This window comes from Engystomops pustulosus, chromosome 6 (genome assembly GCF_040894005.1).
Source record: "Engystomops pustulosus chromosome 6, aEngPut4.maternal, whole genome shotgun sequence".
Taxonomy (NCBI): Eukaryota; Metazoa; Chordata; class Amphibia; order Anura; family Leptodactylidae; genus Engystomops; species Engystomops pustulosus.
In genome coordinates, this window is record NC_092416.1 from 81672648 (window position 1) to 81699619 (window position 26972).

A 26972-nucleotide genomic window follows, 5' to 3' on the forward strand; every position below is an offset into this window, starting at 1 on the left:
AGTTGTTCAGCAGGGAGAGCACCAAACCACACTGTCTGTAAAAGAAGCTGATTTGTTCATTGTTTAAGTGAAGGAAGGAAAACCTAGTAAGAACCAAGGAAGAACAGCAGAAGGTAAGTCTGACCCTGCGTTACCTAATTATTATCCTTAAGTTATGAGCATCTGGTATATATGGTTCATTTTACATAGGTTTTACTTTGGTCATATGTATGGTCAGCCACCTTCCTAAATAACCTGTTATAAGAATAAGTGCAGATCATTTTATTTATAACATTTAAAACTGATTTGTTACAACAATCCATTGTAAAAAGAAAAAGGGTATTTTTTGCATTTATTTTAAAATGGAACACAAAGTTTCCTAACTCAAATTCACGGTAAAGAGAAGGTGTCACCAGAAAATGAATAATTATTTTACAAAGTTTTTACATTACATATGTATCTTCAGTATTTGTTGATGGTTTCTTTTCTAAGTATTTGTATTAAGCTTGAGAATGCACTGGCACTTGAAAATTCTATAAGGTTCTTTTATTCAGCAGGAATACACTATAAGGTAGCTTTCAAGGCAACCATCAGGGCAGTAAAACCAGTATAATTATAATAATAATAATTCCTTTATTTATATAGCGCACACAGATTACACAGCTCTACACAAAGTTAGCCAAATCAGTCCCTGTCCTCAATGGGGCTCACAATCTAATCGACAGAATAGTATGTTTTGGAGTGTGGGAAGAAACCGGAGGACCCAGAGGAAACCCACTCAAACACGGAGAAAACATACAAACTCTTTGCAGATGTTGACCCTGTTGACCCTGAGGCTGTATTGCTATATGAGGTTGAATCATAACAAGGAAAGAAAGCCTGTGCAACAGTGATCTTTCCGCTGTTCCGTTCCAGAGAAACAGGGGATGCACATCATCCCTCGGCATCATTAGGTGGCTGGCTTTTGCAATTAGAAAAAACAGAAATCAGGAGCCCTTGGTAGTTTTATTATTTTATTACTTCTGGCAATTTACACCTCAACTTACCATGACCTTTAGGAATGCCCTGGTGTTATTGTATTTAGCACATCATGATGTTCCCCAACATCATGGAGATCACATAAGCGCAGAAGCAAAGCTTGTGCTATCCCTGCAGGAGGCCGGCTGTATCTCGCACCCAGGCCTCTTGCAACAGCCGGGATAGGGATTGTTACAATTTTAGGTATTTAATTCTTTAAGCAACAAGGTGGTGTGACGTCTATAGGGCTTGCTCACCTCTTCCCCGTACTCTAAAATCATTAAATCTAAAATTTCTTCAAAAATGTGAAAAATCGCTGTTCAAATTCTCAGCCTAATGTCCTTGTAAAATAATGTCTGGAGAACTCTGTACTGGGGTGACGGTCTAAGTTCCCGCAAAGAGGGCTCTGAGTGCCAGCTCTGGGACCAGTGCCATAGGTTTGCCACCATTAACCTAATTAATATCTGATACTGTGAACACCAGGTACATTTCTGTATATACTTTTTCTAATGTGAAATACTAATGTGAAATAGAAGCAACAAAATTGCAAACAAACTCTATACAAAATGTTGTAAACTCCTTGCATGGTAAGAATGATCTCCTAGGATTAGGAATTCTGCACATTTTACATCCACTCGAGAAGAGAAGTTATTTGGTTATATGGTTTTAAAGCTATTTGACTCAAGTAAAATAATAATGGCAAAAATATTACCTGTGTTGCTGAAATTTTTACCAAAAATTTATTATAATGGAAGTTAGTGACAAATATTTTCAGAACATTGAAAAAGGAAGCTCCCTGTTCTATCTTGCAATGGCTTCAGTGCCAAAAATAGGGATGAAATGAAACCACAGCACTAAACACTAAATAGCAAGAAAAAATTGGAACTTCTCCTAATGCAGACCCATCCAACCCAAGAAACATTTCTACATGTTTCTTTTTGATATAGACCCTTAAATGGGTATCCCCATATGGGCATTCCCATTTATTTCAATTCATTTGCCATATGTAAACATTTCTCCAATTGGATGTTATTAAAAAAATGTTCCCGTGCGAAGATAATTTCTCATAAATGTAGCCATGGTGTCCCTCAGAAACAAGATAGCTTCCTCAGATACGACCACATCACACTCTGGTAGCGGTGGACAGACATCCGCTATTGAGTCCTGTCTGACCACCTGGTTTCACGGCACCGATCGCGGGTGTTTTCTTGCTGATCGGCCATCTTTCCGAGGATCGACGCTCCCCGTGACGTCATACTGTAGTATGGCAGTATATGGTAGGATCGATCAGACAACCTAGGGTTGAAGTACCCTAGGGAGTCTGAAAAATAGTAAAAATAAAAATAAAAAAAAGTAAAAAAAAAAAAATGATAATAAAAAAACCTAAAAATTCAAATCACCCCCCTTTCCCTAGAACTCATATAAATATAAATAAACAGTAAAAATCATAAACACATTAGGTATCGCCGCGTCCAAAAATGCCTGATCTATCAAAATATAATAACAATTTTTCACTGCGTTTAACCCCGTAACGGGGTGATCAAAAGATCGTACAGTCCTAAAAATAATATCATTGAAAACATCATCAAAAGTCGCAAAAGATGACACCACCCTCAACTCCATACAACGAAGTATGGAAAAGTTATAAGCACAAGAAGACGGCAAAATAAAAAAAAAAATTTTTGTTCATGAGGTTTTAATTTTTGTAAATGTATGAAAACATTATAAAACCTATACAAATTTGGCATCCCTGTAATTGTACTGACCCAAAGAATAAATTAGATGCGTCATTTGTGGCGTGAAGTGAAAGCCGTAATGTCCAAGCCCACCAGAATACGACACAAATGAGTTTTTTCACCATTTTCACTGCATTTGGAATTTTTTTCCCGCTTCCCAGTACATGGCATGGAATATTCAATGCAATCACTATGAAGTGCAATTTGTTACGCAAAAAACGAGCCAGCACATAGCTTTTTACGTGTAAAAATAAAAAAGTTATAGATTTTTGAAGGTGGGGAGTGAAAAATGGAAATGAAAAAACGACAACAAATGACATTTTGCGTGTTCATGACACTATTTCCAATCTGCCCTTTGTATAAGTGGATATAACTTTGGAACGCTTTTACATAGCTGGGTGATTTTCAGATTGTTTTCTCCTGACACATTACACTTTGTGTTAGTTGAAACATTTGGATGGTATATTTAGCTTTTACTTATGAAAAAAAACAGATATTTGTTGAAAATTCTGAAAAATTTTCAAAATTCTAACTTTTTTACTTTTCTGACGCATAGTGATAACACAAAAATAACTGGATTTACCATATTTCTGATTTATGTTGACATGCTTTTTTAATGCGTCCTCTCATTTTTGAACAATGTTTTGAGGTTTAGAACTTTTGAGGGACCTGCACAGGGGTTAAAACAAAATCGGGTGCAATTTTGAAATGTTAAATTTTTTTTTATGGATAAATGAATGTATTTTTCAAAAGATTTACACATTCTCAGTACATAAAATACCAAAACACTCCAGAAAGATTGATACCCAAATTATCCTGAGTATGCCAATACCCTAAAGGCTATGTAATCTTTATTTCTTTTTGCAATTTTGAACATATAAGAGCTTACTTTCTGCGAGATTAGATGCACATTACTAATGCTTCATATTAGTGGGTCTTTTAGGTTAAAGGTATGTTTACATAATGGTATTTTTTTTAAATACCAGATCAAAATTAGACCAGGCCTTCTGATGGGAATTTAGACCGACATACCCTATAATCCGAGCTTCCTCCACCCAGGCTGTGCCTGGAACATGGGGAGCTTAATTTCTTCTTCTAGAAGCAGACAATGCAGCTAACCTAAAAAGGACATAGCGCCTCCGTAAGTTCAGGAACAGGGCAGTTTCTTAATCATTTAGACAAAAAGGTGAGTCTCAGAGAAAGGCTTTCCCGCGCAAATCATGGTAGTTTGTGCTGTGTGTACATTAACACATATATACTAATATTTCTGTACTGTTTGTATACCTTATATTTTTTGTAATGAAGATTTGTATTTTATTTTTTGGTCACATGACAAATTCACTTTTTTCTCATGTTACTCTTTGTTGAGACAACTCAGCTGCTGCAGAACCTCATAATAGACTCATAATACACAGGTCAGCTGCTGCAGAACCTCATGCTGCACACCTCAGCTTCAGAAACTTATAATATACACTTCAGCAGCTGAGGAATCTGCAGTTCAATTTACATTTTTACATTTTGGTTGGGTGTGGAAATAAAAGCGATGAATTAAAGACATGGATGTGTCACTTTTATTTCTAGAGTAAATCATTATGTCTAGAGTAAATCATTATACAATCAATGCCCTATATTTTAGCCTCCCTGCATGCAAATACAAATTTGTCTGTGAGCGGACCTCATGTGCCGTTGACAAGATGCAATAAATTCACCATGGATCCGTTGCTTGTGGCTCGCAGTAATAACACCCTTCTGCAGGTAGCTGTATATTGTGGCAAAAAGCCCTGCAAACTGCTCTGGTTCTTAGGGTGCAGGCACACGGTGCGTTCTTGGACCGTTTTTATATGGACTAAAAACATGCGTTTTTGTATGTTTACTATGATTTGGGCTGGTTTGAATCAGTTTATCTTTATTTCTGGAAGTGTAAGCAGCTGTGAAATGGATTTAAACCATGCATGGTAAACATACAAAAGCACATGCGTTTAAAAACAATGCTGACCGGCCATATAAGATGGCGTCGTCCACTGGCAGTATTGTTAGGTGCCACGGTCGAGTTTCACTGCAGCACTTAACAGGATATATGCTGCGATTGGTGTCAGAACTGACCCACAGTATGGAGAGAACTCACGGGCATTACGTTATAGTACATTGTGGTGCACGGAGGGGTTAAAACATAAAAAATATCACAAAATCATCACAAGAAAGGAGGAGGTATACAATTTCAGCTCCCCTCTTATTACAAAAGACACATAAGTAGCTCAATCTGCCTCCCCCCTCCATAACTATGGATCAGCTACTGTAGATGTGACTGTCTTTGAAAGTTTATGCAAGTACTTCACACTTCATAAACTTTCAAAGGCAGGCAGCAGATGGAAAAACCACATTGTGCTGATGGCGGCTGTGACAGACTAAACTAATTAAAGGAAATCTACCACTCAATAAAAGTAAAAAAACACTCACCTGTCATCCTCTTCCTCTCGATGGGATCATGCCGGGATCACCTGAAAAAGAATTTATAAAAAGCAGGCCGTGGACCCGGGCCGGAATGTCTGGCACTCCGGGCTGCTAATTATTCCTTTTCTCAGCATAGAGCCCCTCAGCACTCCTGAGGGCAGCTGTCTGCCTCGCATGGTCCAAGAAATGGCCCTGTTCATAAATTATGGAATTTGAATAGCTCACTGTGTTATGCTGTATCCATTGACTCCTATATTTCTATATTTTGGAATTATATGATGATAACCCTTTGAAGAGATCATAGCAGAAAAACAAGTTAAAATTTATCTACAAGGACTGCAGCGAACCTGAGAACATAGCCTATCTTTCCCAGTTTTACGGCGTTGTGCGCCATTCATCCCAATGGAGAGGGGAGGGAGTCACCACTCCTCTCCATTGCAGCGAACATATGCCTGCTGTGCTACGGCCCGTTGGGCATATGTTAGTGTGAATGAAGCCCTATACAGTATTTCTTTTACAGTCATCCATTTGAGGGCAACCACAAAGCTGAACATATTGTCAAATAATTGGATACACCAGCATGGCAAATTACACTCACCGGCCACTTTATTAGGTACACCTGTCCAACTGCTCGTTAACACTTAATTTCTAATCAGCCAATCACATGGCGGCAACTAGGCATTTAGGCATGTAGACATGGTCAAGAAAATCAAACCGAGCATCAGTATCGGGAAGAAAGGTGATTTGAGTGCCTTTGAATGTGGCATGGTTGTTGGTGCCAGAAGGGCTGGTCTGAGTATTTCAGAAACTGCTGATCTACTGGGATTTTCACGCACAACCATCTCTAGGGTTTACAGAGAATGGTCCGAAAAAGAAAAAACATCCAGTGAGCGGCAGTTCTGTGGGCGGAAATGCCTTGTTGATGCCAGAGGTCAAAGGAGAATGGGCAGACTGGTTCGAGCTGATAGAAAGGCAACAGTGACTCAAATCGCCACCCGTTACAACCAAGGTAGGCAGAAGAGCATCTCTGAATGCACAGTACGTCGAACTTTGAGGCCACACCGGGTGCCACTCCTTTCAGCTAAGAACAGGAAACTGAAGCTACAATTTGCACAAGCTCATCGAAATTGGACAGTAGAAGATTGGAAAACGTTGCCTGGTCTGATGAGTCTCGATTTCGGATGGTAGGGTCAGAATTTGGCGTCAACAACATGAAAGCATGGATCCATCCTGCCTTGTATCAACGGTTCAGGCTGGTGGTGGTGGTGTCATGGTGTGGGGAATATTTTCTTGGCACTCTTTGGGCCCCTTGGTACTAATTGAGCATCATTGCAACGCCACAGCCTACCTGAGTATTGTTGCTGACCATGTCCATCCCTTTATGACCACAATGTACCCAACATCTGATGGCTACTTTCAGCAGGATAATGCGCCATGTCATAAAGCTGGAATCATCTCAGACTGGTTTCTTGAACATGACAATGAGTTCACTGTACTCAAATGGCCTCCACAGTCACCAGATCTCAATCCAATACAGCATCTTTGGGATGTGGTGAAACGGGAGATTCACATCATGGATTTGCAGCCGACAAATCTGCGGCAACTGTGTGATGCCATCATGTCAATATGGACCAAAATCTCTGAGGAATGCTTCCAGCACCTTGTTGAATCTATGCCACGAAGAATTGAGGCATTTCTGAAGGCTAAAGGGGGTCCAACCCGTTACTAGCATGGTGTACCTAATAAAGTGGCCGGTGAGTGTATGTGCCCCCACAGTAGCCTATAGTCACATCGCCCACAACAGCAGCCAAGTCATAGTGACCCCTTTTAGTCAATAGTCAAAGTGTTAAACAGTATCCAGTAGTCTCCGTTCCCCCTTTTAGCCAATAGTCAGAAGTGCCTGCCGCACAGTAGCCAATAGTTACATCACCTGCTCCCATGACAAGAGTCATGGGAGCAGATTTATCAAGTGTCTGAAAGTCAGAATATTTCCAGTTGCCCATGGCAACCAATCACAGCTCAGCTTTAAAATATTCATGAGCACTGGTAAAATGAAAGCTGAGCTGTGATTGGTTGCCATGGGAAACTAGAAATACAGTGACTTTCAACCACTTGATAAATCTGCCCCATGGTGTGTGTAGAAGCCAATAGTTACACTGCCCCAAAGTAGCCAGTTTTCACAGTCTTGTCTGTAGCTGACTTCTTATTGTGCCCTATTTTTTTATAGTGCCATCTTCATAAGGACACATCACAAAAAAGGGGGCATTATAAGGCATGGGCTACAGAAAAAGATTAGGGTTAGGATTAGGCACCTTAATAATGGCCCCTGTCTGTAGGCCCCTGATATATTACCCCTCTTTTAAAATCACCACCCACCATCCTTTTTAAAGGAAACCTACCACTTGAAGTGGCAGGTTTCCGATGGAAATACCGGGCACCAGCTCAGGGTGAGCTGGTGCCGGAGCTTATTTTAGTTAGTGTTTTAAACCGCGGTATCGCGGTTTAAAACACTTTTTAAACGTTACAGCTGGCGCAGGCAGGTACGCGCTCGGCGCTTACCGTGCACGCGGCTCTCATTCACTTCCTATGTAGCCGCGCGCATGGTAAGCGCCGAGCGCGTACCTGCCTGCGCCGGCTATAACGTTTAAAAAGTGTTTTAAACCGCGATACCGCGGTTTAAAACACTAACTAAAATAAGCTCCGGCACCAGCTCATCCTGAGCTGGTGCCCGGTATTTCTATCGGAAACCTGCCACTTCAAGTGGTAGGTTTCCTTTAAAGGGAACGTATCATTTAAAATGACAAATAAATGTATAATGTTTAAAAAATACTATATAATTTTTAGATTTTTTTTGTATATATAATTTTTTTCCCACCAAAGGAAATATTAATTTTAAATCGTAATTTTTAACATTTTCAACTGACGAATAGAGGGAGCTGACCAATAGACTAGCTGTGTCCTGACTCCTGCAATCTGCACAAGCGCAGGGGGTAGATTTCTGTTAATGGCTAACTGAAATAGTTTTTGGGACTGTTAAGGTCCCTTCATTAGGCATGAACATGAACATGCATGATACAAAACTTTTTTCTTGTAATAAAATAACAAGGTCATATTACTATTTGTGCCTTCTTAAGGTGAATAAGGTTGTGCTACAACATGCACAGTGCTGCGACCCAGCAATAGTGTTGAGATCCTGTGATCTTGTATCACAAATATTTCTGTTGACCGTTGTAAGCAGTTATAAAATCCCATTTACTAATACTTTGTGTTTTGTTATGAGACACTCAAAACATGACTGATTCCTTGGCTGCTCTTAAGGTAAATGATTAGTGGATAATATAATGATGGGTGGTGACTGTAATGCCAATAATTGTATAGTAGTAGCTATAAAATGTTTATGCTATTACCACTGATGACTAACTATGTAAAAATGTAAACTATAACATCTGTGATGAGTATAGGATGCAGAAAGATCATTCGCAATCAGGGGCGTTACTAGGAGAGACAGGGCCCCATAGCAGACTTCTAAATGAGGCCCCCTTAAAAATGTACTCATATATATATATATATATATATATATATATATATATACATACATTTATAGACCTCTATACATAAAAATATAGTACTTCACTCATTCACACACATTTTTACACACATACACATATACGCACACATATACAGCATATGCACGTCATATATGCAAAAACAAATAGTGCCATATACAGACATACCGCATATATACATAAACATACAGTATATACACACATATACACATCACAGATATACACAGTGCCATATACAGATGTACAGCATACATAAACACATACAGTAAACATACACATATACAGTAAAAAAAATGGCAGGACATGGCAGGCAGCACTCCAAAGATATGAAGTTAAAAAAAATCCTGAGTTTTAATCTATTTCAAGTGAGCAACATTTCGGGCTGTGGTGTCAGAGTTAGAGAAAGGCTGACACTACAGCCAAAATGTTGCACACTTCAGATGGATTAAAACTCACATTCAGCTTTCAACTTTGTATCTTTAGAGTGCTACCTGCCATCTTTTTGAGACTTATATGCATCACATGTATGTCATATACATATTATGCTGTACAATGTGCAGCATAATATGTATATAATGGTGCACATCCTCCATTCTTAAGTGTCAGGTCAGGGCCCCCTGACACTGTGGGTACCATAGCGGCAGCCCCTGCTCAAAATGATCAATCAAGCACATAGTACATCAACATTTTCTCATTGAAGAAAATCAGACAGCCATTGCTATTATAAATGAGAGATGAAATCAAGAGTGTGATACGTTCCACATCAGAAGCCACTAGTATTATAAATTTCATATAACATGGAGTTTACTTTATGCTTCATTTCCACAATGGGACAGATTTATAATGCCACAGTTTTCTGGCATACAAGACATGTTAAAAGAACGCAGGGCTAGGAAACTAGAAAACTTTTGTACAAGGCATGAAAAATCTGTCCAATGGAAATTACAGCTCAGGAATGAGCCTCACCCTAATTGCAGCACATAACTCACTATGCTGGGTTCCATCTGCTCCAACATTTGGTACAGCGGTTGCATGGGTGTCTCCTCGGAACACTTACCAACTTTCACCAATCTGGCCCAAAACAAATTAACATTTAAAATAAAATAGACAGAAAATATCTGGTTTAGGTGAGTTTTTAAATGCTCTCCCAGATATCTGCTAACCTCTATTCTTGGCAGCTCTTAATATCTCTGTCAGCGCTTTTGCTATTCTGTTGTCTCTCCCAACTCCTTCCCTAATTTTCCCAGCAGTGCACCTTTTGTCACCCCATCCTACAAGTTGGGAAAGGTTCACCTTTCCTCAGCCAGTCTGTGCTACTGCTAATCCTGCTGACCTCCTACAAGCTCCCTATAGTGGATGTCCCCACCTACTGCCCATCTCTTCACCATTCTAGGGACGCCTGGCCTCCAAATGTCTTCTCAAGGCTATTCACCCTTTGTCCCTAATAATACAGGTTGTAAGTCAGGATCAATACAAGATAAGTAATGCAATTTATTTTCAGAGTTACTCAACTTATTGCCTAGAATCAATCCATAAATAAACTGCAAAATAGCATAAAATTGGGAAAGTAGCTTTTAAGTTAAGATAACAGTTATCATTACATATTAAGTGCAATAAATATGAATAAAACAACTGAAATAAAAAAGGACTTAGAGATAATAGTATTTATTGAAGCTGCATTGTAGAATCAGCTTCTGTCAAAGCAGAATACAGTACTCAGTGAATTCAAAGTTTTAACTTCACAAAAAAAAGAATTTGTATACATTTATCACAAACTTTTTTTTCTCAAGGTATGGTCTACATTTATATCGCTTTTTAACATATATATATATATATATATATATATATATATATATATATATATATATGAGATAAATTGTTCCACGGCTGTGCTGAAGATTGCCTCTCTTAATTGTGTCTACTCTGTGGCCCTTTGTCCACCATAAAGTAAAAGCTTATTCACCCTAGCTTCCGGACAAACTGAAAGTTATGACAAATATGTTGGGATGCAAAAGTGTCAACCCCTCCCTGCTCACTATTTTACATATTTCTGTGAGTGACAAACCGGAAATCAACGAGAAAAAAAATGCTTTCATTTTTAGTGCAAAATGGCAAAATGCCAACCATTGTGACTTCTAAACTAGAAAAGTAGCATTCATATTGTGTTTCAACAGCTCAGTTATGTTCACACCCTTACGTAGTTTACATATCTATAAATAGTAATTCCAGTATCTGAATAACTTAAATAGAAACTTTTATAGTAGGATGCCATAAAACAAAAAGATAAAATCTGCACTTTATCCTTCTGCTTGCCACATGTGCATTGCTTTATATAAATGTTGTATCAGCAATAAAAGCCTTCAGTCTAGTCAGTACATTAGTCACTAAGTATAGAATATATGTCTTTTTAACAGGGGCGTAAATTGGAAGGGTTGGCCTCCATAATACAATTATTATTGGGTGTCCCTCCACGTAAGCCTGAACATCACAGGTTGCCAAGTTATCAATATGTGTGGGGAAATGTGGCTGGTAAGGTAGTTACCCAACACTAAATCCAAAATTGATGACCCAGCACTGATAAACACATCCAACATATTCTTAACAAAAAGTCCTTAGTGATTGACAATCATCTTCATAGATACTAGAACAGTGATGGCGAACCTTTTAGCGGCCGAGTGCGCAAACTACAACCCAAATCCCTCCCTTATTTATTGCGAGGTGCCACCAAAAATTAAAGCAGTAACTTATTGCTCCCTGTTTTTCAACAACTTTCAATCATATTGGCCTCCTGAGGACACCAACATAGTAGAAAGATGGAAAATTTACATTATTCTAGCTTCTTTCCAGTGTCTGCACCCAGAAAATCGTGGGGCCAGCAGGAAGTAGCGAAGTAAGTATCACTTTAAGATTCTTTGAGTCCTGTCTGTTGTGCTGGGGTGATTGCTCGGGTGCCCACAGAAAGGACTCAGAGTGCCGGCTCTAGCACCCGTGCCATAGGTTCGCCACCACTGTACTAGAAACTGTACATAATGGAGGACTCTACTCAACCCTATGATTTAGCTGATCAATCAGCAGCTGGATACACATTTGGGGTCATTTATCTTTAGTCAGGACATTTTTGTGTGTCCTTTTTTTGTTTTGTCCGGGTTTTATTTATCTTAGCAAATGGTATATCATGCATGTGTGTCATTTTTCTGCTTTTTTTTTTTAAATGTCGCACAAAAGTCGCAAATACAACATCCACGGAAAAGGATGTGATCTCAGGCAAGAGTCTGTGTAGCAAAAAATATATGATTTATTTGGTGCAATTATTTATTAGACTAACTAGTAGAAGGTGCGTAGTACCACAGGCATACTATGTCAGATTTATTATCCGGCATAATAAATCTGAAGCAGTTTGTGTAGTCTAACCATGTACTGGTCTACTCTGCGACACATTGATAAATCTCCCCCGTATATTGCGCTGAACATTCTTCCTACAGACAACAAATGTAAGAATAAATTGTAAAATAGGTTTAATCAAACAGTTGTGTATCTGTATCTGTTTGCTAACAGTTTGGGAACTTTGTAGGGAGAGAAGTTGACAGTTCCCCTTTAGACTGAGGTTCCTTTTAGCTTAGTCAAGTCCTTTACTTTTTCTGTGCCAGTCGTGGATGATGCAGTATGTTTGTCTGCTGGTGACACACATGGTATGTGTTCAAATATTTTAATGTTAATGTTATCTTTCCGTGTATTAGTCAACAAGGAAATATTGCATATGATATTATTATTGCATTGATATTGCAGTTCAGTGAAACTGCAGGCTACTGGAATTAATTTTATATAATTAACTTTGCCTGTTCATTCATTTTCAGCTTTCTTGTAAGTGACATGTGGGCCTGGGCTTTGTTACCAATTTGCCTGACAGTATGGGCTACTGCTGGAACATGGGTGGTGTAAGTTATTTTACAGATAATGTTTACCTATACAAATGGATCTTATACTTTTATGTTCCTTTTTCATTTATGTTTCCTTGTTGACTCATGTCTTTGTTCATATCATTATCTCCTTGTAATTCTTGTTACAGTACATTTTAGCCCTTGAATATTAGACTTATTGTGTACATGACAGCTTTTATATGGTCAAGAAGAGCTTTTCTGATAAAGCATTTTTTTTAAAGTATCTACATGGATATGGTTGTTCTACCACAGCCAATTATCCCTATTGGGAGGTCAGGTGAATCCCCCCCGTGTATGTGCCAACAGGCTTGCAGGACAAATGTTTCACTCACGTTTATGGTATTACTGGAGGCTGCGATTCTAGAAATCTCATGGAACTCAATTCAGAATTGATCAAGGATCTCCTGATCATGACAGTTTCTAGGTCTTTCGGACAACAGGGCGAATCAATGAAACAAAGACGGCTAAAAGTTTCAGTAAGCCCCTGGGTGACAGACCCTCAGTGGGCCCCTTTGCAGTGAGCTCACGTGTGAAAATACAGTAACTAAAACAGTCCCCTGTTCACTAAAATATTCCTTAGTTTATCATCCCAAACAACTCCCACATGGTTATTTTATATGCAGCCCTACATAGTTACTGTATATATTAAAGTCCCCTCATAGTTTCATAATATACAGCCCCTCACAATTATATTAAATACACTCAACCCCATGGATTAATATTCATAATAATTCTTTATTTATATAGCGCACACAAATTACGCAGAGCTACACAGAGCTTTCCAAAACGGGGCTCACAATCTTATCAACCTACAAGTATGTTTTGGAGTGTGGGAAGGAACCGGAGGACCCTGAGGATTCATTATATACAGCCACTCCATGGTCATTTTATATACAGTTCCCATAGGTTATATTATATATAGGTCCCTTATAGGTTATATTATATACATACTCCCCATGGCTTCATTATATACAGCCCCGCTCACCCACCATGGACAAAATGTGATCAGTAAAAAATAAAAAAAAATAAAGCAAAACTCACCTTAGTCCTCAGCTCAGGTTCAGCTCAGGGCTCACACAATCATTTCTGCATCCAGCTCTTCTGCTGGAAGACGCACAGCACCTTCAGTCTAGAGGCGTCTGCCGTTGTCCTGCAGTTCACATAGCACTGCCAGGCCGTGTGGGCTCCCCCAGCAGCTTTGGGCTTGGCACTTGCTCGGGTATGCCTGTTGCTGATTGCCATGCTAGGAAGAGCGCACCCAAATCCCACTCCACACAAATAACGTTAGCAGAAATTATCCTGCATTCACATCATGTTTCAATGGAGGGAAGCAGAATATACCACTGTAAGCTCATAAGGTAGGATACATCCTTGGGTTCAGCCACAACCCCTGAACTGTGGGAAGAGGAAGAACTTCATTGTCTGCTGATGATTTTCAGGGCATTTCCCCAGTGACATTACTGTCCTTATATGGACAGTTCTGTTACTACGGTCCTCCCAGAGCTTACGCTCCACCATAGGATATTATGGCCTCCGCTTAGCATACACTCACTCTGCAGCACTAAGTAGGATGATGTATAGCAGAAAACTGCTTTATATCCACTGTTTCCGAGAGAATTCAATATATTTGTTGAGATGACAGAGGCAAAAAGGAAGCCTGCACCTGCCAGTATAAATTTATGGACACATGGGCATATTTATCTGTGCCGCGTCAAGTAGAAGCCCTGAAATAATCGCAACTGCTAGCTAACTGCTATAAATAAATGGACACATGGGCATATTTATCTGTGCCGCGTCAAGTAGAAGCCCTGAAATAATCGCAACTGCTAGCTAACTGCTAGCAGTTGCGACTATTTAGCCCAATCCGCCACCTTCACGCCACTGGAGCTTGAAGGGGGGGGGGGTGGCCGACCGTGCGGAGGGTGTAGCCAGACGGGAGTGGACTTTTCACATGTTATAAGTCGCCGTCGGCACTTATTTGAAGGCCAGGCAGGACCTGGCATAGAAATAAATGCTGCGCAGCACCCCCCGGATACATCAAGAGGCTTCAGATACAGTGTATTTATAATATACAGTGTGTCAGTGTGTATATATAATATACAGTGTGTCAGTGTGTATATATAATATACAGTATGTATTATATGTATAATGTATATGAACTGCTCAAAAAAATAAAGGGTACACTCAAATAACCCATCCTAACAATAACTAATGCATCTGCCAACTCTTGGACTGTCTGTGGTGCAATGTTGATGGATGCAGCGAGACATGATGTCCCAGATGTGCTCAATCGGATTCAGGTCTGGGGATTAGTGGAGTAGCTTCAATGCCAGTGGTGAATTTGCCAATCCTGGAGTTCTATGGCAAATGCTAAGCGTCCTGCATGGTGTTGGGCTGTGAGCACAACCCCCATCTGTGGATGTTGGGCCCTCATACCATTCTCATGGAGTTGGTTTCTAACTGGAGGTCGTTTTGCAGGGCTTTGGCACTGTTCCTCCTGTTCCTTCTTGAACAAAAGTGGAGGTAGTGGTCCTGCTGCTGGGTTGTTGCCCTCCTACGGCCCCCTCCATATTCCCTGGTGTACTGGCCCGTCTCCTGGTAGTGCCTCCAGCCTCTGGACACTATCAAACAGACACAGCAAACCTTCTTGCCACAGCTCGCATTGATGTGCCATCCTGGATGATCTGCGCTACCTGAGCCACTTGTGTGAGTTCTAGAGTTTGTCTGAAAGCAGCACCAATATTCAAATTTGACCAAAACATCAGCCAGAAAGCATTGGTACTGAGAAGTGATCTGCGGTCCCCATTTGCAGAACCACTCCTTTATTGAGTGTGTCTTGCTAAATGCCTGTGAAATTGATTGTCAATCAGTGGACAGTTTGATTTCACAGAAGTTTGATTTACTTATACTATATTGTATTGTTTGAGTGTTCCCTTTGAGCAGTGTATATGTATAATTCTTTTGTGTGTACTTATGTGAGGTTTGGCCTAACCTCATTAACTTGGACCCCTCTTTTTGCTTTTCTATTGCAGTGCCGCAATAGATTTTTTTTCTTCTACTTATACATATACACATAGAGAAAACATATAAAATGATGTATACAAGCGAAACATGCTCGAGGTCCATGGCTTTATGGCATTACATTAGCTAGACAGAGAGGAAATTATATCCTTTTGCCCTCCACTTAGCTAGTATAGGATAGTATGGGGGAGGGGGAATACACAGCTTGTATGTACCTATGTATATATCTACAGCATGGGTTATAAATGCCATTGTATAGCTTTTGGCCTTATGCATTAGACCATGAGCGGGATTTATTACTTGTGTTGTAGGATATGACTAGCTGTTGGCCTCTACAGTGTCATAGATTAATGTGGCCCACAGATGTAATTTATTTGGCGCATGGTAGAAATATATGTGCTTTAAAATAAAATGATTATTTCTTGCACATTGCTATAAATGAGGTACAAGGTCCAGATTGCCAGTGTTTATATCAGAATCGGGTCGGTAAGCCATATTTAATTCCCCTCTGTATGTTTTGGCTGTGAGAAGCTGCACAAACAGCAGCTAACTCGCAGCCCCATTATATCTCCTGGGCTCGGTCATGGCACGGTGCTTGCATCATGCATCACCGGCCACGAGGCACTAACTGCCTGCACCACAAAAGATAAAGCAGGTCCTTTTTCTGCCTTAACGTCCTATGTAGTTACTTTCAATGGAAATTGGCGGTATGAGCGGCGCTGACAGGCCAATGTCAGATGTGCCACAACCATCAGCACACAGCCCGCAAAGTGTACACATCTGTGCACATGAATCCTTTGTCAAAAGTTTTTATTTAATCTATACATCCTATATTGAGGCCAGATATGAAACGTTCAAGTGTCTGATAAGTGAACCCTGTTGCAGACTTGGAACCAATTAAAATTACTTTATAAACACAGATGTACGTATGACATGCTTATATTGTGCACATATACATACACACACACATGCACATACTTACATACAGCACAGTACCTACTATTTATCCACAGTCATACATATACTTACCTATGTCTTTTGATCAGGAAGAGTTGTAAGGTGTCTTCATGGCCAGCACCCAGGTCAGCCATGGAGGAGTCAGGAGCAAATGTATCGGCAGCAGAGGAGAAGACAGGAACTTTTCTACCTCTGTGCTGTGCTCCCTCCACTCTTTTTCTGCCCTGACAGCTGCAGGAAGCATAGACAGAGCTTCCATAGAAATGGAGAGGACTGACTATAGAGAATAAGGTGTAGCCGGACCCATGGCCCGACTACAGAAAGGTCAAACAGATGCAAAGTTTCTAGTTCCAACTGCGATCCAAACTCAGGATGTGCCGCAATGCCACAGAGGACGACAACTATAACTATGTGGTTTGGGCTGGCTTTAAAAGTCTGTGGAGTAAAAAGCACTAAATGATTACTGCTGGTTTGCTGACAAGGCAGGGGTAGGTAACTTATACAGCTCAGTGTCATAGGATCTCTGCTGCACTCCTCCTCCAGGGAGCCCCTTCACTCCAGCACACATGGCGGCCTTGGGGTCTTCTACAAGTAGGTGCCTCCTCTGGGACCTGCACCATTCTCCAGAATGTTTGTGATAAGAATACCACTTTAAAGTACTTTACTAATACTTCTGAGTACTTTAACTAGAATTTGGACTATTGCTTGGGTGTCCGTTTTTTTTACAGAAACCCACTTATATTTTAATGATGGTATACTCCATCTTTCTTGCTATAAATGTTGTTTTCATATATTTTTTTGCATTTTTTATTTCATTCTAGGTATGTGATGGCCGTGTCCAATGGCTCAGTCAATCTAACAGAGAATTTTCCTTATATCAGGTGATACTACTGTATTTCAGGACATGTGTACCACATAGGTCTAGTACAGTTTTACAGCTGGAATATATTCTTTGTATAATACAGAAAAGTACATATGAATAAAGTTATATGAATTTTCCAGTGCATTTTCTGTAAAAGTTCCCTACTACTTTCAAGATCTAAGTTGCTGTCATTCATTTAGGACTTTCACTGTTTGCTTCCAGCTGATAACCTCAAATGACTGTAAAGCTCCTTAAAATCCCAATAAAGTTATCATAACTCTGCCAACATGTCTAGGTCGGACTGCTATGGAATCCAGATCGACCATTAGGTTTGACATTAATTTACAATAATCAGAGATCTTGAAAATTGTAGTGATATAAAATAATTTTATTGCTGTCCATTGCACTTGCATTACCCTTTGTGGTTCTATATAATATAGAACAGTGAATATTTTAGAGACTTAGTGCGCAAACTGCAAGCCAAGACCCACTCTCTTACTGCAAAGTTCCAAAATGCAATTTAGGCAGCACCTTGTTGCTAACTTATATATTCCTGCTCTGCCACAGATTCCAACTATATCTGAGGACAAGATAGATATTTAAAAAAGGAGGGGAAATCCAGATTACGATTGGAGCCTTTTTCCAGGGCCCTGAAAAAGGAAAAATTGTGGGGCCTGCAACAGAAGCTCCAATGATAATATAACCCTCTCATTGTTTCTGCAGGGGGTATGGCCAGGTTGTCCAAAGAGAGGCCTTATGTATTGTTTATCAGAGTGAAAAAGGAACACAGGCACTAGTTGTATCAGGAAATTTTACGGAAGACAATAGTACACAGTGAATAAGCAGTGTCTGGGTTCTTAAATGGTCTTATAATCCACAGCAATGCTTGGAAGGCACTGGACCACTTTTCAGTGTCCAAATTTTTTTCCATGTTGGAAAACAATCAGTGAGGAACTCAAGAGAATCTATTGTATTAAGGCCTCACTAACCTTGGAGACTGTTCTCCCATGGCTCCCAAAAGCAGATTTCTGGCCCATTGAGCGAAGTATGGCTAAAGGCATCAATACTGCTAATCCCCCTGCCATTGTGGGAAGTTGACCTACCTATGATCCAACATCCTCCAAGGAAATTTGTAGTAGGGATACTGGCTCAAGATCCAAGATGTTAAAGGTATGATCTACATGGGAGTACAATACAATAGGGAGCTAAATGGCAATGGCACTTCCTCATCTGTGCTCTTTGCTTTGCCCACCTACACTGTATGTATGAAGATACAGTGACTTGGTTACCTCCTACTCAGCTATCTAGCACCAACACTAAAACCAACCCTCCATGAGGCATGGCTAACTTTTTGTGTACAGTGCCCAAAAGGTTTCCACTTGTCCTTTTGCATCTTTTGTATGTTTACCTTTTCCATTTGTTTACTCTTCCTTTTGCAAAGCAAAAAAAATTGAAAGTTGCAACTGTTGTTACAGTGTGATGTGCCTGTACTTATGTCACTGTTTCACTTCACTCCCTTATGAAGAAAACATGAAACAGAAATGCAGTGGGGTTATTTATGACTTTATCTGGACAACAAAAAGTTAAATTCCATAGCCAACATCACAGCCTCTGTGTTATTCTCCATTATGCCTTAAACAAAAAAAATAATTTTTGAAATTTTAAATAATCTTTATTTAATAACTATGTAAATGTCTTTGATCCCAATGTAACATACTACAATCCTGATCCTGCAGATTCTCACATCTATTTGTACTCTGCTTATCAAATGTCTGTTAGCAAGAGGTAGTAATCACAGTTGTAAATGAGTACATCCGCCTGCACAGGGGTTGTGTATTCTCTGCCACAACAGAGAAATAGACACAAATAGTAACCTAAAAAATGTAAGTTGCCGAATGTTACATTTTAAGATAAGGTAGATGTACCTAACATTTAGATGATGGAATATTGATTACATTTCTAGTACTGACTATATGATCTTTTTACTTTGAACAGCACATGTGGGTCATATCCTCCCCAGAGCTGTATATTCGGCCAAGTTCTTAATGTAGGTGCAATGCTTGGTAAGTATCTTGTAATACATCAGGGACAGCCTACTAGTTACTTAACTGAAATGCTAATATTCTATCATACAGTGTTATACACTTAGCATTTCCCTTATCTCTAATGCTCTTCATAATGTCATAGACATATAAAAAGTAATGGTTAACCTAGAAGTGACTGATTAGGGTAATCGGTTTTGTGATTGCCAATATTCAGGATTTTCTGCAAATTCAGAAATAAGTTTTGGGGTACACAATCAAGAGTTAGACCAGACAGTTTTATTCTGCACCAGACTGGTGCTAGATGATAAATCTGTCCTAGTATAAGACTGTCTGCACCTCCGATTAGTCGGCTTACTTTATGCCAGAAAGTTAGGACACAATTCTGTCGGTTTAGCAGTGTTTTTGGCGCAATTACTTTTTTTTTTTGTGCGGGGCCACACCCCTTTCTTAGGTCACACCCCTTTTGTCGAGTTAGTCGTAGGAGATTCAGAAAACTGTCTAAAACCCTTTATAAATGTGGTTCAGACAGTTTTTTTAGTGTTAACTACGACATAATTCTGTCATGGACAGATTAATAAATCTCTCCCATTATCTTTTTGAGGCAAACTGTTTGATCTTCAGTCCCTACACATTGAGGGAGATTCATTATATCTTCATTATTCAGAAAACTGTCAGAAAAGGCATATAAATCTCCCCATTACCTGCCAGTTTTCTGCCCTCTCCGACACGCATGCCAACTCAGGCATCTCAAGGAGCGGGTGGGTAGATTTACTTTTACTTTAGCAGAAAACTTTGCCAGTTCAGACTTCAGGAAATCAACCATTTGTTTTTATGCATTTTGAACCAAACATACCTTGAGAATGCTGTAGCGACGCTGATACAGAAAAGTGGTTTTGGTCAAAAAACAATTAAAAAATTCAGGACCTTGGGAAAGCTGTGTGCTCCGGGCTGCCATTAGTAAACACATTACATGGAGCTTCCTGAACTGTCCATAAAGGACTAATCAACCTGAGCTGAATAACTCCTACACAGCAGCTGGGGGATGGTGCAGCGATTGATCACTTCTGCCTGTCACAGATAACAGTGATTGCATCATTCTCTGGAGCAGTACATAATTAGGGTAAGAGGAGAAGCGCTGAGCCAGCCACAGGAGTGACAGAGCCTTATTATCATAATTTTATAATAGTTTTTTCAGCAAAACCACTCAGTTCAGGGATTAAACAAGATATGTTTCTGCATCAGTGTAGCTACTGCATTCTCAAGGTATATTTGGTTCATAATGTGTAAAAGCAAATGGTATTTTTTCTTTAAGTTTGAACTGACAGAGTTAAGACTCTATTAAGAGGCAAATTCCGGAGGTCATTTTAAGACTGGCGTTGAAATTCAGGTTTTACTTATCAATAAAGTTTTTAATTTAAAAAAAAACCATCAGACCTCTGTTGTATTAAAAAACAGTATAAAAATAGCAATCACATATAATGATCATATATTATAGATGTCACAGTGATATATTATATATTCCTGGGCCAACCCTCTCTGTCTTCCTGTGTTAGTGGTCTGGGTCTGTGTGATACGGTTTCAGCAAATCAGAGATTACGGCTGCCATTCTTGTGTTAATTCCCTGAGCCTGGCTTTGGGTTTTCTCTGTGCCTTAGGAACTTCAATGGTTGGCAATTTTCAGGTGAGTTTTACTATAAAGTTAAATCTTATTTATTTTGCAAGTGTGTTTCTCTGTGTTTGGGAGTATTATATATATATGTGGAACATAAGATGTGATGTAGTTTACTGTAGAACAGAGCATCTCATATGGAATGGATAACTACATTGCTTTCTCTGCAGCAATCGAATCAACTAGAAACTCACCTTACTGGAGCCTTTCTGGCATTTGTCATCGGTATTGCTTACTTCTATCTACAGTCATATCTGACTTATAAAGTGAAACCAAGACATGGCGGCTGGTGGATCGGACCACTCCGGATTATTCTTACTGTTTCCGCAACAGCATTGATGATCCTAAGTATCCTTAACAAGACGATGGGAAACTTAGTAGTTAAGGTATACCCAAAGTGAACCTTCAGACACTTTTTCATGACTAAAAGTGACAAACCTTTAGAGGGTAGATGTTTCCCATGTTGTCTTTTGGTCCTTAGGCCCTCATGAGGCATATGGTCCAGAAGAAGTTTCCTTACAGTGGTATTTTGAGCATGAATCTCTTTCAAAGTGTTGTTTCAAGTTTTTCGTATATCCATACGTATTACACTCAAGGTAGTAGTTGTGTTAATAGGTTATTAATAGGACTGAGTAGTTTCTCTTGCAAATAGAAGTTTGGAAAAAACAGGCCTTATAAGTGATTCTATTTACTGAGTGTCCATACACATTCTTCAACAACAGCAGGTCTAGACAGATGCATTGTATACTCTACAACTTTACTTAGAATTCCTTAACCTATTTTACAGTGATTGTATTTGTTAGCATTAACAAGAAATCTATAGCAGCCATATGTGAATGGATTTTAGCCATGATTTTATTTGTGCTCTTTGGACTCTTCTTTATTGATTTTTGGCATCTTGAAGGACACTTCTTCCATATCAAGAAAAGGCGGGTAGTTATTCCCAATGAGGTTCAAGCTTCCACCGTCACCCTAAGTTTATAGATGCCAAATCGTACGGAGATGTATGGTGCTATAAAGGCTTGTTTCCAAGACTGTTGTTTTGCCAACAATGATGAATGAAAAAAATATGGAAATGTATATTTATTATATTATCAGGACATTTATACCATGCTGTATTGTACAATCTGTGTGAAAACTCAGGGATTTGGTTTTAATATATTTCTATCATTTACATTTCAATAAAGCACATAAGGGACTAGAAATCTTATCCTTACCCATAAAAACAAAAATCTCAGACTGAATACTTAGAAGGCTTCAATAACCCTGCACCCTCTGCGACAATACCTCTCTGCATTAAGGTGGCAACCCCTTCAGGCTCAGACTGGCAAACTTCCCCTAGAGAACACTCACTTAATAATTATAAACTCCCCAGTATATTTCTATATACCATAGCTACATTGGGTGACTGAGATGACATTTAGAAGCCGTGTCTAAAAACCCAATGTCCTTCCTCCATCTTCTCAATCACTGGGCAGCACTACCTGCTGTATGAGGCCTCCTTCTGTGTGGGCATGTATTCCAGGCTCCCTCAGTTCAGAAAGCCTAAGTTCAAGGCTGTTGTCAGCCCCCAGGATTATAATAGCAAGAGGCGAGGTCTAGGGGGCAAGCTGCTACAAAAATTTGTGTAAGTAACATGATAAGAATTTGTGAATTGGTGCCAGGTATATTTACATATAACTGTACATTGGTGGGCCCTTGGCATGCCAATTTTAATTTATACCTTTTTAAATATTTTTGTTAACCCTAATTCTCCCTAAGAGATCCAAATGTTTCTGAAATGTAATGCCATGAAGTATTTCCAGCATATCTAGAAATTTGTTGCAGTTTTTGATGTCAAAATCTGACGTGGATCATAATGTGAGACAACATACTAATGAAAGGTGCCTTTTTACAATCTAATCCTCATTACAGCTTAAAAAACTACAAGCAAAAAATCTGTAACTTATAGCCTAATCTTAGTGAATCCAGGCACAGTGCATGATCGTTGGACGGGTAGGAAGTAAATGTGTCCTAATATCAAGTGCTCCAGGTCTGTGTGATGCTTGGGCCATTGTTGGATTGGAGATCAAATATTTTAACACGGACAACTCTTATATGTCTCATTCATGTAGCACAGAGGCAATTGTTAAAGTACGAATGAAACGCTCACCACACTGTTATTTGCTATTTAGCAATTTTTCTTTATCGAAAATATATCAATTGTTTACAAGCATTTTAGACAAAACATAATCACCCACGTGTGAAAGTCCATATAACCCACGTGAACTTCAGGGAGACTTGCTGAGCACGCCATGTAGTTACTCCATTAAGGAGGACGGTGGGATTGTCACTAGGTCATGCCCCAAAACGTCACATGACGTCTCATTCGTACTTTAAGGAATACTCAGCATGTGGAGACCCAAAGAAACGCACAGGGACTATTCTGATATATTGGATATTTTGTATGCGACTGTTGTCCACATCAACTGAAAAATGTGAATATCCCAAACTACTATCAACATGTAGTGACATACAATTAGGAATACAATCAGTAGGTTTCCTGTGATTTACATCATTATATATAGAAGCAAGATTGGAGAATAGCAAAATTGTGAAAGTATATGGAAACTTTCTAAAATTGTTTCTATCCATACTATGCATTCCTGAGTAACAACTACAGGTGTCCAGTGTATGTGATTCAGACTAAGACTACACAATGTGGCACATGTATCATCGTTTGGTCTCTCTGAGGTAAATTTTAGAGACATTTGGAAGCTCTTTTTTGCGCCTTATGTATGATCATGTCTTTTTACTTGTGATACATGTTCAGTTTTTCCTATCCTGGCAGGCGCAAATTTTGGCTTCTTCTTTTTTGTTGCAAATGTCTCAAATCCAAAAGGACACAAGTCACATGAGGGGGTTATATGCAGGAGTGGACACAAGCCACATGAGAGGGTTATATGCAGGAGTGGACACAGCCATGTGAGGGGTTATATACATGAGGGGACACTACTGTTAATTTGGGATTTAACATGTTGCATTTTTAATACATTTTGAAACCTATTACAACAGCTGAGGAGAGGTGATTTTCGTAAATTACATTACTGTTAACATTTGAATTTGCAAAACGCATAGTAAACGCAATGTTAACACATGTGTTAACACAACATTTATATTGCGTTTTGCAATTGCAAATGTTAACAGTAATGAAATGAGTAATAAATCACCTCCTCAGCAGTTGTAATTAGTTTCAAAATGCATTAAAAAACGCAATTAAACTGCTACGTGTTAGCTCACCCTTAGAAGTAACCAATAAAAAAAAATGTAAAAAATTTTAACAAAAGAGGTTACCGTGCAAAATGTTAAATAGTTAAAGCATGTGAAATAATTCCAATTTACATGTTAAAATCGGGTCCATTAAAAAAAGAAAAACTTCCTTTGCACCTGCCCTAGACCAAAATGGCAAAATGGGGCACGGAACATCTGGAAAACTAAGATACATAAGGCACACTGCACAAGGTGCAGACCAAGGCGTACTTGAAAAAGAACAAAGTTAAAAGTCGCAAAAATCGTGAAAAAACGGCAAAAGTTGCTAAAATTAGACAATCTGGCTAGCTGAAACTATGATACATGTGCCCCAGTGACTTGTTGTGTAGCATGCTGCTATGTCACACATTCTAATTAGCTGTGACTGGCAGCATAACATAGGCTAAAAGTTACTCTTACTCTAAGGTTATACACTCATCAGCCACTTTATTAGGTACACCATGCTAGTAACGGGTTGGACCCCCTTTTGCCTTCAGAACTGCCTCAATTCTTCGTGGCAAAGATTCAACAAGGTGCTGGAAGCATTCCTCAGAGATTTTGGTCCATATTGACATGATGGCATCACACAGTTGCCGCAGATTTGTCAGCTGCACATCCATGATGCGAATCTCCCGTTCCACCACATCCCAAAGATGCTCTATTGGATTGAGATCTGGTGACTTTGGAGGCCATTTGAGTACAGTGAACTCATTGTCATGTTCAAGAAACCAGTCTGAGATGATTCCAGCTTTATGACATGGCGCATTATCCTGCTGAAAGTAGCCATCAGATGTTGGCTACATTGTGGTCATAAAGGGATGGACATGGTCAGCAACAATACTCAGGTAGGCTGTGGCGTTGCAACGATGCTCAATTGGTACCAAGGGGCTCAAAGAGTGCCAAGAAAATATTCCCCATACCATGACACCACCACCACCACCAGCCTGAACCGTTGATACAAGGCAGGATGGATCCATGCTTTCATGTTGTTGACGCCAAATTCTGACCCTACCATCCGAATGTTGCAGCAGAAATCGAGACTCATCAGACCAGGCAACATTTTTCCAATCTTCTACTGTCCAATTTCAATGAGCTTGTGCAAATTGTAGCCTCAGTTTCCTGTTCTTAGCTGAAAGGAGTGGCACCCAGTGTGGTCTTCTGCTGCTGTAGCCCATCTGCCTCCAAGTCCGACGTACTGTGCGTTCAGAGATGCTCTTCTGTCTACCTTGGTTGTAACGGGTGGCGATTTGAGTCACTGTTGCCTTTCTATCAGCTCGAACCAGTCTGCCCATTCTCCTCTGACCTCTGGCATCAACAAGGCATTTCCGCCCACAGAACTGCCGCTCACTGGCTGTTTTTTCTTTTTTGGACCATTCTCTGTAAACCCTAGAGATGGTTGTGCGTGAAAATCCCAGTAGATCCGCAGTTTCTGAAATACTCAGACCAGCCCTTCTGGCACCAACAACCATGCCACGTTCAAAGGCACTCAAATCACCTTTCTTCCCCATACTGATGCTCGGTTTGAACTGCAGGAGATTGTCTTGACCATGTCTACATGCCTAAATGCACGCCAGTTGCCGCCATGTGATTGCCTGATTAGAAATTAAGTGTTAACGAGCAGTTGGACAAGTGTACCTAATAAAGTGGCCGGTGAGTGTATTTAAACAGTTTAAGATCCATGGTTGTTGATTCTAGTAGATTTCAGTGATCATGAGATATAGTTTTGGGAAGGGGTTACATTGTATGTGTAGATGCTGCCTTGTACCCCTATAAATTGACAATATCAAAAATGGGACATTGTGCAATTCCACTGTTTAAAATTACAGATTAAAATATAACGTAATACTATGAATAATAATAGTACTTAGCTGAAATACTAAACTGTGAATAAAGGTTCTGTACATTGTTCAATAAAAATATTTTAATTTAATGGCTTCTGGGTGAGCATCTTCCATTATTTCTGATTTGTTTTGACTTGTTATAGTTTAGGTAAGTCATGTAGATCTTTCTTATATTAAAGGGAACCTGTCAGCAGAAATTGACCCAAGAATCCACTACCATTATGTTGACAAGCAGCTGAACACCTTCCAGATCAAGTTTCTTTCATGACCTAGTATGGTGGCATCATCCAGAAAATCTACATTGAAGTAAGATGCAAAAGTCATTGTATAAACTCAAGGAGGCGGAGGTTTTACCACTGAAATCAAGCTCTCTCTTCCAAGTCCCCCTTCATTGTAATTGATTTTCCTACATCCATACATCCTACATGCATAATGTCAACCACAGATTTCCCCACCTGGACTCCAGTTTGAAACTCTAGATGATGCCACCACACTGAACCATGAAAGAAACAAAATCTAGAAGGTGTTATGCAGCTTGACAGTATTCTGTTATCGGCTTATTAGGCAAATTGCAGATGATAGGTTCCCTTTAAGGTAATACA

General features: G+C 39.5%; 2 protein-coding genes across 3 annotated transcripts in view; both read left to right on the forward strand.

Annotated features, from left to right (window-relative positions):
* TMEM150B (transmembrane protein 150B) lies at positions 1–26459 on the forward strand. Of its 2 annotated transcripts, XM_072156755.1 has the most exons (7): positions 1–113; positions 12604–12684; positions 17487–17546; positions 19523–19590; positions 21126–21253; positions 21412–21589; positions 22029–26459. In XM_072156755.1, the coding sequence occupies exons 2-7, from the start codon at positions 12620–12622 to the stop codon at positions 22223–22225; spliced, it is 696 nt and encodes a 231-aa protein (XP_072012856.1). In that variant the 5' UTR covers positions 1–113; positions 12604–12619; the 3' UTR covers positions 22226–26459. The 2 variants fall into 2 exon arrangements, with proteins under 2 accessions (XP_072012856.1, XP_072012857.1); XM_072156756.1 differs by lacking the exon at positions 12604–12684 and having other exon boundaries at positions 25–113.
* Positions 1–26972, forward strand: part of JAM3 (junctional adhesion molecule 3) — a 397725-nt gene that overhangs the window by 114230 nt on the left and 256523 nt on the right. The window lies entirely within an intron of this gene.

Excerpts from the sequence above, each read along its gene's own strand:
- TMEM150B (XM_072156755.1), top strand. The coding sequence starts at position 12,620 with ATGTGGGCCTGGGCTTTGTTACCAATTTGCCTGACAGTATGGGCTACT. Across the intron at positions 12,685-17,486 it reads ACTGCTGGAACATGGGTGGT|GTATGTGATGGCCGTGTCCA; the intron begins GTAAGTTATTTT and ends ATTTCATTCTAG. Across the intron at positions 19,591-21,125 it reads TAATGTAGGTGCAATGCTTG|TGGTCTGGGTCTGTGTGATA; the intron begins GTAAGTATCTTG and ends TTCCTGTGTTAG.